Source organism: Cryptomeria japonica, chromosome 2 (genome assembly GCF_030272615.1).
Source record: "Cryptomeria japonica chromosome 2, Sugi_1.0, whole genome shotgun sequence".
NCBI lineage: Eukaryota > Viridiplantae > Streptophyta > Pinopsida > Cupressales > Cupressaceae > Cryptomeria > Cryptomeria japonica.
The window spans coordinates 206,571,086-206,585,330 of NC_081406.1; the positions used below are offsets into that span (position 1 = coordinate 206,571,086).

General features: G+C 38.5%; 1 protein-coding gene across 2 annotated transcripts in view; it reads right to left on the bottom strand.

Moving 5' to 3' along the window:
* Positions 1 to 14,245, bottom strand: part of LOC131040331 (uncharacterized) — a 35,051-nt gene that overhangs the window by 4,778 nt on the left and 16,028 nt on the right. For both annotated transcript variants that reach the window (XM_057973232.1, XM_057973231.1), the window contains exon 3: positions 3,706 to 3,799. In XM_057973232.1, the coding sequence (XP_057829215.1) occupies positions 3,706 to 3,799 (94 nt within the window). The remainder of the gene's footprint in view (positions 1 to 3,705; positions 3,800 to 14,245) is intronic.

Sequence of the window (14,245 nt, forward strand, 5' to 3'; positions counted from 1 at the left end):
TTAAGAGATTATATAACCTATATATCAAGTGTATTTGATACTTGCTTGTTTGTTTTGCAGGAGATGAGGAAAGAAATAAGGAGATCACACAAGATGCATTCATTTGCACAAAGACATGATCCACAACGTCAACGAAATGAAGGGAGCCACAAGAGAAGGAATTCCAAAGGAGAGAGACAATGCTAACATCAGAAGTTCATCAATACTTCAAAACTAAGATTTATACCTTGCACTTCCATGATCAAGACATTCGAGAAGACGGTTAGAAGATCATCATCATCATCGCAGAAGCTGGACAGTGTTGAAGTATCAAGAAATATTCCTTCATGATGATCTATCCAATCTACAAAAGTGCAAGTTAAAGGTGGCATCCTAGTCATCATCCCAGTCACCATTCCTCCAGTCAATGAAGTCCACACCGGCATGTCTAGATGCAATGCACCTAGTTCATACATGGATGCACAAACTCCGATGTACCTACCCTTGACATCTATTGGTCCACACTCTCTGAATGTAATTCTCTCATTGGCTAAGAAGAGTTTGTTGTAACAAACCCTAATTAGGGTTTTCATTGTAAAATCTTAGCCGTGGATGGAGATTCAATCCAGGCCGTTCATTGTAAATGAGCTCACTATATAAAGCTCAAACTCTTCATTTGCAAAGGTTAATAGCGAGTAGAATAGCTAATAGTCAATAGATAGTCTTAAGAGAATAGAATAGTAATTAGAGTAGAGTAGGAGGAGAAGGCAGAAATTGTTGCCTAAGTTGTTAATGAACTCCATTTTCATTGAAGTTATGGTGAAGTGTGTTGTTTCTTTATAATGTGCATGATTTCTTGTTGGATCTTCATGTTAGATGATAAATAATTAGATTGAATGGAAGAATTTGTTGAATGCATTTGTGTGGAATCCGCCCAGTCCATACCACTAGCCTCTTACTGATTGTAAGTGTGCCTTGCGTGGTCAACTGGAGTGATATGAGCTTAACTTCGAATCATTAAACGTCCATTGCTTATGCATTAACTTCAATGGTGATCAATGTTGATGGTAATGATTTGAACATCTTTGAAACATCCTTAGAAGATTACGCTGAGCTTGTGTCAAATTGTTCAATTTGATGGTGAGCCTGGCCCAATAGGATTCCAGCTAATCATTCAACTATCTTCTTACATTCTAGGCTTTAGAATAGACTCTCTTAAACCCTTCATCTTTTGCCTTTTTTTCAATTCAAGCTAGTTTAGGATCAAAAGCATCACCATATAGCAACATCAAATGATCGAGTTCCAGCAAATCAAGCATTTAGGCATTCGAATGTAAGTCCCCTTGTGATTCTAGCATAATCACATCAACCAACGGAGCTTATCCACACGTAGTGAGCCTACTTTCATGAACCTTGGAGTCTTCTCAAGTGATCCTTAAGCCAATCTTCAGCATTTGAGAGATTTTGTTCAAGAGAGGATAAGATACTTTAGATATTTTATTTTGTGTTCGCATGTGCATAAAGAAACACATCAACAAGTTGCAAGAAACCAACAGCTCATTTCTTGCCGTAAGGTTGAGTATGAAATTGTGTAAGAAAGGCATCTCAAACCTTTTTCCTTGATTTGTTTGGCTATGCCCTGTATGGATGTTTCCAAGCACTTTATGGCCTCAAGGATGTTGGCTTGAGTTTATGGAGGTTCATTTTGGGCTTAATGTGGAGTTGCATTGATCTAGAAGGGCTGAATTGGATTTTGTAGTGGGGTGTAAGGCCAAGGACCCATTGAAAAGGTATATCACCCTGCCTAAAGGAGTGTTTTCTACAACAGATGAGATGTGAGAAGACTGGGGAAATGGTAGAGAGGAAATTGTGGGAGGCAGAAAGGTGAATTTGTAGCATGTATGTTAGTTAAGCTGTGATGTCCCCTTCCCAATTTGCCCTAGATATCACAATTGCAACAAATTAGGGTTAGGGTTACATCTAACCAAGTAGAATCTCTTTAAATGGCATGATTCCTGGATTTGAATCCTGCAATTATAACAGAAGCAACATATATATACATACATACATACATATATATATAGTTTCAATCATTAGGGTTAGGCAAACCATATCATATTCATAGATTATCAATAATACTACACAAACATATTAGGGTTTGGAGGAAGAGACATGATGGGTCTATCCAAAGCCATTTCTACACGAAGCCCAAGAGTGGATGTCTAACACAGTCCTCTTGCTTTCTTGGCAGCTTGTACCTGCTTTCCCCATTCATGTCTCATCCTTTGGAAGACAGTTGCCATCTTGTGGGGTTGGGAGGAGGTTGTAATGGGGTTCCTTGACTCTGTAAGTGCCCTCTTTGTCCTAGTCCGCTATGGTCCTTTTCGGATGGCCTACTTACGAGCCCGCTCATCACCCTTGTCTTACACCTCAAGTCCTCTCCCGCAAGGTGGATTTCAGACAGTATGCATATCTATTTACTACCATAGAGGCATAAGCTTAAGCATTAATCTTACTAAGCATCATCAATATACATAAATATATATAATGGATTGACAAATATATGTGAGTATTATTTATACCAAGAATATTGGGTTGTAAGGATTATACTGAAATCTCTCAAATGCCGTTTCTTGATCTACTGATTGTAACCTTGACAAATCTGATGTTTGATGCTATAGTTTCAGTCTGTATGTGCTGGAGGATTTGATCTGCTTTTGTGATTGATGTTTTGCTGATGTGCTGATTGGATTCCGATCCATATCTCCAACTGAACCAGCACATCATACATCAATTCCAACACATTGAAGGGGTGGAACATTTGTTTACTGTACTGGACATCACCTACAGGTCTGCAACTCTATTTGTCTGTTTTGTGTTCATGAACTAAGGAAGTCTGCTCATTAATTCTGCTTATGAACTGCATGGGGTCTGTTCTTAAGACTGCTCCATACACTTAACAGATCTGCCCATTGTGTCTGCAATGTAATGTGCTTGCAAGGGTTTCTTAAGCCTGCTTTTTGAGTTCTGCTTATTGCTGCCCTCTTCCTAGGAATTATATTTGTCCTCTCTTATCCCCCCAATGACTAAAAGGATCTCTTATTTATTCCTATCCAATCAAATCTTCAACCAAAGGTTGCATCCCTTCAACCAAGTCAACCAAGGTATTTTACATTATGAGGTTGGCTAGGGAACACACACACACACATATATATATTGTTAAATTATATTATATGATATTATATTATATTATATTATAATTTATTATTATTATTTACTATTAAATCCTATTTCAAAAAAGGGGGCACTAAATTTAATGCCAAATTTTTTTAAATTTTTTACCCTTGTCAAATTTCATCCGAATTTTATTGTTACCAAACTCGAACTTGAATTTGAACCTTGTGACTTAGATTAATATGATATGAGAAACAGATTTTTATTCTCAGGTTTAGAGAGTTGAAAAGACAATGACTTTGGTAGAAAATACTCATTATTTGTTCGGTGTGAAAGATCTTATGAAAAAGAGAAAAATAGAAATCTGTTAAATGGACATGAGTCAAAGCCTTCTTAGACTTCGGTTCCTGATTTCCAAAACTAATTGCATTTCAAGCTTTAAAAGGGGTCTAAAAATACCAAAACAAATAAAAGGAAATAAAAAAATTCCCCATACTCAGCAGCTCAAAGTTCAAACTACAAGCAAATATTCACCATCAACTTTTCAAGTACCTTGTTCAATCACCACATCTGTCACTAGAGGCAGCAAAACATGTTTCTCCCTTCTTGTAAAACCAAAGCATGGAAGAAATACTGGCTTTGTCACCTGCAATCAACCATAGCCATAACTGAAGTTACAAAGAATGTAAATCTCATTCCTGAAATTTGAATCTGATTGAAGCATGGATTTAGAATAACATAGTATGCTTAGCTCAACATTGTCTTGCACTAGCTTTGTCAAGGAATGATCAAATAAATTTAAAAGTTGAAGTGGCTAAGAAATCAACTAATTCATACATTTCTATGAGGTCATCTACAAAGAAATCATGAGGACAAGTACAAATAGCCATGTGAAGAAGAAACTTCTGAAGGAAGCATATAGCTGATTAAGATCAAAGTAAGAGCTCATGACCAAGAACGGCACTGCCATATGCTATAGCCTGGATGGGGTCAGAAGGACCAATCACATTGTCACCTAAAATATCACGGAAGGAACAAACAAGGACCTGAGAGCGCTCAAAGGAGAATGTACAGGGCCGATAAGGCCAGAATAAACACTCCTACGAGGAAACCATGTACTCCCCACAGAAACTATCTTAGTACCCAACATCAATGAATCCCTTTTGGCAGAGAAAAGAACTACTTATGTAAGCCTGAATTCTTGAAACAGTTTGAGGCCAATGAGAAGATCCTCAATGCCAAAACAAAGTACATCGATGGAGCCTATAAATAGAATGAGTTGGTAGGATTCGATGGACACTCTACCCTCTCTTGAACAAAATCACTATGTGTGCCAAGATTGCAAAGAAAGACCACACGGCGACTCCAAGGTTTATATGTGCGAACAAACGACTTTATGTGGGATAGCTTCCTTGGTTATGCATGCTGAAATACAAGGGGGACTTACACTCAACTGATATCATTCACAAGCTAGGACTTAGACAAATTTAACAATATAGGCTCTCTTTTTCTTCTTTTTTTAATTGGATTTTCAGATTCGGACTTCAAAAAAGGATAAAAGGATAAGGGTTCAAAAGGTTCTATGCTACTCCTAAGAACTCAAGAGACAACAAAGATTAGGTGAAACCAATCAACAATACTCTGCTTTGCCACACTAAGGACAACTACTCAAAGTAAGTGCAATCTTCTAAGGTTGTGCTTGAGATTTTCAAACGACGAATGATACCATCCAATGAACAATATTCATCCAAAGTAGAAGTTAAGCATCCACGATATAAGCTCAGGCTAACTTTACACATTGAATAAAAATCATCTATTCAAAGAAAGTATGAGCAATAGTTTCACCAATCTATACTATCAAATCCTTTATTCATTTAACAACTTTGAAAGCAAATTTTCTTTAAGCAAACTATTCTATGTTGAAGAAAGATATGCAACCCCGTGATAATAATAATAAGACTTCAAAGCAAACTGCAAATGAACTTATATTATCAAAATAGCTCTAAGCAACAATTTCATAAATCTCTCCACACTATGAAATGAGAGAATGAGAGTTTATATAGAGTTCTGGAAAACAAATGAAAGGCCGAGATCAATCTAAGATCAACAACTGAGATTAAGACACAACAACCCAAGATAGTGTTTCCTAAAATAACATCAAGAACAAATGCATGTTAGACAAGTTGCATGAGGAGCTATCTCCTAGGAAGGCGCATCCTTATCATCTCGAGTGGCAGTGTGTTCAATGAACCTGGACACGATTGGGCTGACCTCCTCCATCGCGACATGTGGCAACATATTGACCTTGAATTCCAATCCGTCCAAGTTGTCTGCACAAGCGGCAAATGCAATCTCCCATTCCAACTCCTGTTTTTGGAAGGCATCCCAAATGGACAAGAAATTCGACGCCTTGGTCAAATTCTGCTTTAGGACTGGTCCAGTGATGGCGAAGAAAATTTCTTGAGTTCTGTGTTTGAGATTTTCCAGCCGCATATCATTTTCTCGGATGGTCTCCTTTTCAAGCAAATCAGCAATTACAAGGAAAATTTTGCTTTGTGTTTCTTTAATCTGCTCTTCGGCCTTAATGCTATCAGCCTTCACCCTCTCCAGGACTTCGCTTCATGCAACCAATGCCCAGTGCCATGTGTTGAAATCATATGCAGCCCCTACTACAATTATCTTTCCATCAATCAATTCCTATTTAGGAATGCCTTTCAACACCCTAAGGCACAAGATAATTCTGTCTTGAACATAATGAAGGTCAACCCATGCTTCTTCCATGCTCGCAATTCTGGAGAGCAAAGAGGAAGTTTGTCCATATGTCAGTATCAATTTATCCACGAATGTGGTTGCTTCTTCTCTTTTGTTTGCCATCCATTCTTTAGCCTCTCTTGCTGTCACCTTTTCTTCTTCAAAGTTTTCAATTGCTTCTTGTGAGGGATTCGAAAGTGGAGGACTTGCTGCATCGCGTTGGTTAAGTGGCTTGGTCAAGTGCTGAATGTATTCCTTCAGGCGCTCAATTTCCTTCTTGTATTCTCTTTTCTTTCTTATCTCCTTGTCCAATCTCGCCTTCATGGAAGCAACCGAATTGTCTAAGTCTTCCACCTCTTGACCTTTGTAGTTGGTCCCAAGTCATTGGTAGTGATCTCATATTCCTAAGGAATACTATCCTCCTTTGCCTTGTCCACCTTTGGTACAACACTCTAGATTGTACGACAGCCTGTTTCATCTCTCTAAATTGTGGAAAACTTCTTGGCTAGCTTGTTGATTGCCACCTTTCCTAATCTGGCCAGGAAATCGGCCGTGTCATCTTCCTCTTCTTGAACTTCTACTGGTACTTTTATCAACCTTTCTTTCAATCAATCAGGAATCATAGGTTGTTCAATGCCTTCCTCCTGATTATTTTCTTCAGATGGAATATCCTGACCTCCTCAAAGAGCGGAAATCATTCCCTCCTGAAATTCATCGCCCAAAATATCCATTTCATTATCCGATCCCAATATCTCTGTCCCTGTAGGAGATGGTGGTTCTTCTTCCTCCTGTCGAATTGACATCACGTTTCCTTCATGGATTGGAGAAGGAATCTTCAATTCTGCTAATGACTCATCCTCAATACTCAATACATCGTTCACATTCTTGGATGCTACAAAATGGGATGGCTCTAATCTTTGCTTCTTTTGAACAGGTTGCTCGTTAACAACCTTCTTTCCTTTTGTCGTTGAAGAGCCCTCAATTGCTTCCTTCCTTTTCCGAGAGTTGGTACTTTCAATTGGCTCGGCATTTTGGGATGCTTCCACATTCGAAGAATATGACTCCATTTCACCCATCAAGTTATAAGTGAGAGTCACACCTCTTCGCTTCAGCATTTGGACTTGCTGGTCAACCCACCATTGTGAATACTTTACAACTAGCCGCATTAAGGTGGCTAAATCTGCAAGCTCTGGTTCTGACCATCTTACAGGAGGAAGAGGCCAATTCTCATCAAAGTGCGCCTGAGTATACTATCCATCATCTTCTAACAAATTAGGCACCCAAAAAAGCTTTGTCATTCTGATCAAGCTTACTGGCAATCTGGACCACAGTCTTTTCCCGATGTCAAACTCGTCCACAAAATTTGCCCAAAAATCTTCCAAATCAACCCTATGCCTGTATCTCTCCCCATTCACCAATCCAATATGGTTGTGAGGATCGAAATTAGCCCTAGACCAGTAAAATGTGAATGGATATCACTGCATTTCTAACCTGGCACTCTCAACTGCTTGCGTCGTTGGGCAAGACTCCAGCATATTTCCAATGAAAAACTGAAAGGAGATGGCTACCTTCTACTTTGTTCTTTGGAAGCCTTGATACATTTCCAACTGTCTAAAGACTTCAAGCAAGATCATTCTATTAGTAGAATAAATTGGAAGTCGGTAAGGACATCCGGAAAATCCTTGGACTCTTATGTATGTGAATCTTGGATACTAGATAAACTAGGATCCATACTTGCTTATCAAATTCTTGGCCTCCTGAGTGAGCCTCTGATGAGTTCCTCCTTGCAATGTCCTGGTGATGTACATCAGAAATGCATCATTTACCCTTTTGAAGTGGGTCTTCTCGCTCAACTACAGCTGCAAATAACAGTCATAGGACTTAAACTCATTCTCGCCATTGCCTACTATGCCTTTGCAAATCAGTCCTATATATTTGTAGTTTCTTGCCAGTAGATAGACAATGTAGGAACTCATGTAAAAGGCCTTCGTCCTTTCCAAATTTTTCAGCTGTTCGTTCAAGTTGTCACTGATTATCCTGGACCAATTGAACAATTTAACTCCAGAGGTGATCTCGTCAATAAAATAATACATCCATGTTTTGAATGGCGCACCCTAAGGGCTGCCCATTACTCTATTTAGCAATAAAATGATATCACCATAGTCCTCCTTGAAGTCAATGCGGAATAGTCTCTTTGACACTTTCTTGAGACTGGGTCTTGGCTTTTCCAGCCACAGCTTATTAACATTTGTTGCACAAAGTTCAAGCTGATCTTCATAGAGTCTCCTGGTTTCTTCTTTAGTTTTATAGGAAGCCCGATTGTAATTTGGTATCCCAAATGCTTCTTGGATGGCTAACTCTCCAAGATGAGCCAATACTCTTCCATCTGGTGCAACGATTTCTCTCTCTTGGGCATTGTAGTGTATGGCACATTGAACCATAAGCTCCGCACATTCCATGGTGGAAATCCAGCTACTTGGACAATGCCATTTTTCATCATCTGGTGAGCAACAGGTGTTGGCAAAAATCTATCTTGCCCATACATTCTCCTTTTGAAATCTTTGAAGTCCCCGTGCCCGAGGTTGGTGTCTGTAATGTTTTTCCATTTGGAATTAATTTTTGATCCAGGTTGCACCCCTTTGCTAGTGAACTTCATCTGGGCTTTCCTTGAAGGTCCTCCTTTGGTTGTCATTAACCTGCAATAAACACGAGATATTTAACATTACTTTTCAAGTTTTAACTCTGATTTTGGACGTTCTGCTTGAAAATTTCACTTTCAGCCTATCAAAAGGCTAAATTTTTGTTAAAAATCAGACTTGAAATGGAAGAATTTGGCTCAGCACTTAGCAGATTTCGTGAAATAAATGATCAAGACAAAAGAAGAGTGAAAAAAATCAGTCAAAAATATGGATTTTTGTAATGTCCCCAATTTAGCAAACCATGGATTTTGGATTATTAGCCTATTATTCTAACCCTCGTAGGCTAATGAGGATGGTTAGAGGGTCTTCTAAGGCTTGTATCATCCCCAGTGTTCAATGATTAGCAATTTTGGCTTCTCCAGGACTCCGTATGCATTACTTACTATTTATAGTAAGTCAGAGTTACATAGAGAGGGACCCTTTCCATTTTTAGTAAGGCAATTGCACATACAGAGGATAAAATGGTTAACTATCGAGTGCAGACCAAATTGAGAAATAATGTTTATTTGGGGAGTTATGATTATTTAATTATTAATAAAGTGAACACTTTATTAATAATTAATTATAATAAGGCATTTAATGTTATACTAGAAAGTTATTAATATTCCATAAAGGGGTCAATGTATCATTAAAATGGAGCCAATTGATTATTTAAGTGAGGTACCTAGGCCAAGGGGGTGAAATTAAGTTTGGTAGATGATAAAACAGACACCAACAAGGTCCTAGCTTGTCCAAAGTTAACAGATGAGGAGAGGATAGAGTGTCATAGATTGCATATGGAGACAGAAATGGGGAAACAAGGTGGGGCAGTCCTAACACCTTCTTTTGCATCTTCACAAGCATCTGGGCCTACGACATCCACTATTGGTAGTAGTCAAATTGAGACAAGAGGAAAGAGGAAGGTCAGAAGTGACGAGTGAGGGTGAAGCTTCATCCGTTGGTAGATTCTTTTTTGCTAATGCCATCCCATTTCATGCGGCATGTTCCTCTTCAAACAAATGGTCAAGGATATAGCCACTTCCAATCCCACATTCACACCCCCTAGAGATCATAAGCTACAGACTACTCTCTTAGACAGAGTAGTATTCCAAGGTTAATGTGTTAATGGAGGATATGAAACGAACTTGGATGAGGACAGGTTGCTCTATTGTGATGGATGGGTGGACTAATGTTAGACATCGGCCACTCATTAATATCATTGTCACATGTCGTGCTGGTTCTTATTTTCTAAAAGTTGTGGATTGTTCAGGGAAGCGTAAGGATGCAGAGTTCCAATTTGGCATTTTGAGAGATGCCATAGAGGAGATTGGGGCTGCTAATGTTGTACAGGTGATCACTAATTCAACACGTGTGCAAATCAGCAAGTTTGATGGTGGAGGGTGCTTACAAGCACATCTTTTGGACCCCATGTTGTGTTCATGCATTGAACAATGCATTAAAAGACATAGGAACAATAAATTGGGTGAAGCAAGTGGTGGCAAAAGCTAGAGACATTCAAAAGTTCATTTGCAACCACCACACCTCACTTTCTCTCTTTAGATCATTTTCAAAGGAGTTCCTCAAACCCATTGAAACAAAGTATGCTAAATTGCTAATTCCTCTTAATTTTGTATCAAACTTCCAATTTTTTATTTTAATTCTCATTGAATAAAATATAGATATGCCACTTAATTTTTTTATTATTTTAATGAATGTAGGTATGCCACTTACTTCATCTTGTTGGAGAGGATGCTTGAGGTGCATGATCCTCTATAGTTGACGGTGGTGAATCTTGAGTGGGCTAGATGGCGGGAATCAAACTCTACTGAAGGAAAATCTGCCAGACAAAAGATTCTCGATGACAATTGGTGGTCCACTGTGAGGTAAGACATCGCTGATTTTATTATTAAATTGTTGATTGTATTAAATATTAGATTGCCGATTTTCATATTCTAATTTTAATATTTTGAACTGAGCACTTGCAGATATGTTTGCTTTGTCATCTCGCCTATTGTAGATGTCATTAGATATGCCGATACAAACTCTCCTAGTCTAGGAGAGATATATGAGACATTTGACAGTATGCTTGGGAATGTTGGAGTTGTTGGATATGATTGTTCATTGATGCTGCTAGGATATGTTGTTGTCATTGATGTCAACATATTCTTGTGATTTATTCCGGTGAGTTTGGGGAGATCTTTTGATCCGGTTTTATAGTTTGGTTTTGCTAATCACTGTTTTGCAGAGTCTGGTATTTCCTCCGGTATAATCCGGTGTGATCAGTTCTCGTGCTGAGACTTTGGAATATTGTCTTGGATGGTCTTGTGTATCTTCAATTCAGATGGTTTGTGATTTCGTGCTCCGCAAGTTATCTTTTTTCATGACAGTTGCTGATTGGTTGTGTTTTTTAGCTTCTAGACGGTGACCGATGAAGATTTGAAAAGAGGTGTTGGTGCAACTGTTCCGGATGATTCTAACATGCTTGATGGTGTTTCCTAGTCGTGTCCTATTTGTTTTGGCGATCCGCATTGATCGTTGTGCGAGTTTTTGGTGGTTTTTCATCAACTGGTATTGATTTTCATGTTATGTGTGTTGCGGTTGATCTTGGCGTGATTTCCAGTGGATGTGATCATTTGGGAATTTGAATTAGGTCCATGCTATGTAATGGGAATCATTATATTGGTCTGGTGGTTGATCTTTGTATCGTGTAATGTATTTTTTGTAATTATGAGTTGAGGGTTGAGGGTTTAGTCGACCTTGTTATCAAGGTTGATGAATTGTATATATAGGTGAGTTATTCACTTAGTTTTGGTGTCGATATAGTGTCAGCATTATCAGAGAGAGGTAAATGTGCGAACAAGAAATTTATCATTCTGTAAAGTGTTGAGGTGAGAATGGTGTTGCAAGGCAGACAATTGTGTTTAACCGGAACTGTCATCAGGCATTTGTAGATGCTATCATTGCAGTTCATTTCTTTCGAATTGTAGTCTAAATCATATTGTAAGTCAGTGAGACTTCCCTGAGGGTTGTAGCCTTCCAGACAAATATCTTTTGAGCAGTGAGCTCTAGGCAGTGTGCCTGAATGCATGTGCATTCCCCATTGTAATATTTATCACATACTACTGCAGAGTATCATCTTACTGTGGGTAGGTTCCCACCACGGTTTTTCCCTTTACAGGGTTTTCCACGTCAAAAATCTTGGTGGTGTGTTATGCTGTTAATTTGCTTATCTGTTTATTGCTGCAATTTATCAGTTTCTGTTTTGGAGTGTAATTTGTTGTATCTGGTGAAGATTGATTCACCCCCCCCCTTCTCAGTCTTCCTTCTTGATTGCTGCTAACAATTGATATCAGAGCTAGATCCTCCGATAGAAGCTTAATCACTTGAGGAGATCCGGGATAGCAGCTCAAGGTATTCTTTTCAAGAAGGACAGTCTGAGGTTTGATGGGAGTAACTATACTATATGGAAGAGCCGAATGGAGGTACACTTGAAATGTCTCGGAGACGATTACTGGAAGATTACTAAGAATGTCTTATGTTGTTCCTCAGAATGGACCATCTACTCCTGATGAGGTTAAGGAAGCAGAATATAACATCAGAGCGAAGGAAGCATTGTTGAGTGCCCTGACTAATTCTGAAATGACAAATGTCATGGGACTTCAGACCGCACATGAGATCTGGGAGAAGCTTGAGATCCTGTATGAAAGTGATAGTCAAGTGAAAGTTTCTAAGTTGCAAAGTTTGAAAGGAAAGTATGAGACATTGAAGATGGGAGATGATGAGAACATACATTCATACATGGCTAAGGTGAATGAACTTGTCCTTGGTATCAGGTGTGCCGATGGAAAGATTGAGGAAGATGAGATTGTTGCTAAGGTGCTGAGATCTTTGCCTTATGCTTATAAACATAAGGTTGCTGCTATTGATGAGATCCAGAGTGTGACTACAGTAACAAGAGATGTGTTGGTTGGAAAATTGCTACATTTGAGCTGACCGAATTTAGAGAATCACATGGAAAGTCTAAGACTGCATTTAGAGCATCAGCATCTATATCCGGTAAGCAGAAATATGATCTTGATGAGTGCAGGATATCCAGATATGAAAGAGAAAGAAGAGAAATAGCAGAGCAAGAAAGAGAGCTTGATGAGCTTGAAACATTGATTGCCTGGAGATTGCCTAAAAGTGCCGGTAAGTATGATGAAAAGTTGCCCTTGAAATGTTTTTTTTTGTAATAAGATAGGACATTTTGCTTCTAGATGCCCGGAGAGAATGGCTAGGTATGACAGACATGATAAGTTTGATAAGCATGATAGGAATGATAGATATGAGAAGCATGAAAAATATTATAAGCCTTATAAGTCTAACCAGAAGTTTAGGAACCAGAAGAACTGTTATTATGCTGCAAATGAAGGTGTTATAGATGATGAATCAGAAGGAGATGAAGTTGTGTTTATTGCCATTAAAGAAGATAGACCTGTACCTATTGATTCCACTAGCTGTTTTGTTGAGGAGAAAGCTTTGGCTGCTAAGGTAGAAGAAAAGGGTGAATGGGTGATTGACAGTGGTTGTTCACATCATGACCGGTGATAAAAGTAAATTTTTAAGCATGGAAAAGTATGATGGTGGAATAGTTAGATTTGGAGATGACAAAGCCTGTGTAATCCGTGGGAGAGGCTCTATTTCTTTTGATGGTAAACATAACACTGACGATGTCTTGTATGTTGAGGGTTTGAAGCATAATCTTTTGAGTGTTGGACAGATGGTTGATAAGGGTTATGATCTACAATTCAAAAATGGTAAATGCAAGATCTTAAATGCCTCTGATATAGAGATTGCATCTGGGACTAAGACTAAAGGTAACATTTTTCATTTGAATGCTGGTGAGAAAAGTTGTTTAATTGCTAAGATAGATGAGAGTTGGTTGTGGCATAGAAGAATGTGTCATGTAAACTTTGATTCATTGATCAAGATCATTTCTACACAAATTGTTAGAGATCTGCCTAAAATTGTTAAACCTGCTAGTCCGGTATGTAAAGAATGTCAGTTGGGTAAGCAAACAAGGATTTCTTTCAAGAATAAACAGTATACATCTAATGGACTACTACATCTTGTGCATACTGACCTGTGTGGACCTACAAATGTTAGAAGTGTGCAAAGTGATAGATACTTTATTCTACTAATTGATGATTATTTCAGGATGATGTGAGTTGTCTTTTTGAAGGAAAAATCAGAAGCATTTGAGAAATTCAAGATATTCAAAGCTAAAATTGAACTGAGTCCAGATTGAAGCTGAAGTGTCAGAGATCTGATAGAGGTGGAGAATCTTGTTCTAGTGAATTCAATTCATTCTATGAGATGCATGGAATCAAAAGACAACTATCTGCTCCTAGAACCTCACAGCAGAATGGAGTTGTTGAGAGAAAGAACCGTACTGTTTTTGATGCGCCAAGAACCATGTTGATTGAAGGAAATGTTCCGAAAGTCTACTGGAGAGAAGCTATTTGCACTGCAGTCTATACATTTAACAGAGTTCATATCAAAGGTGATACCGGTAAGACCCCTTATGAGCTTTGGTTTGGTCATGTTCCTTCTGTGAAATATTTCAAAGTTTTTGGTCGCAAATGTTATATCAAGAGAGATGAGGATATTGAAAAGTTTGATGC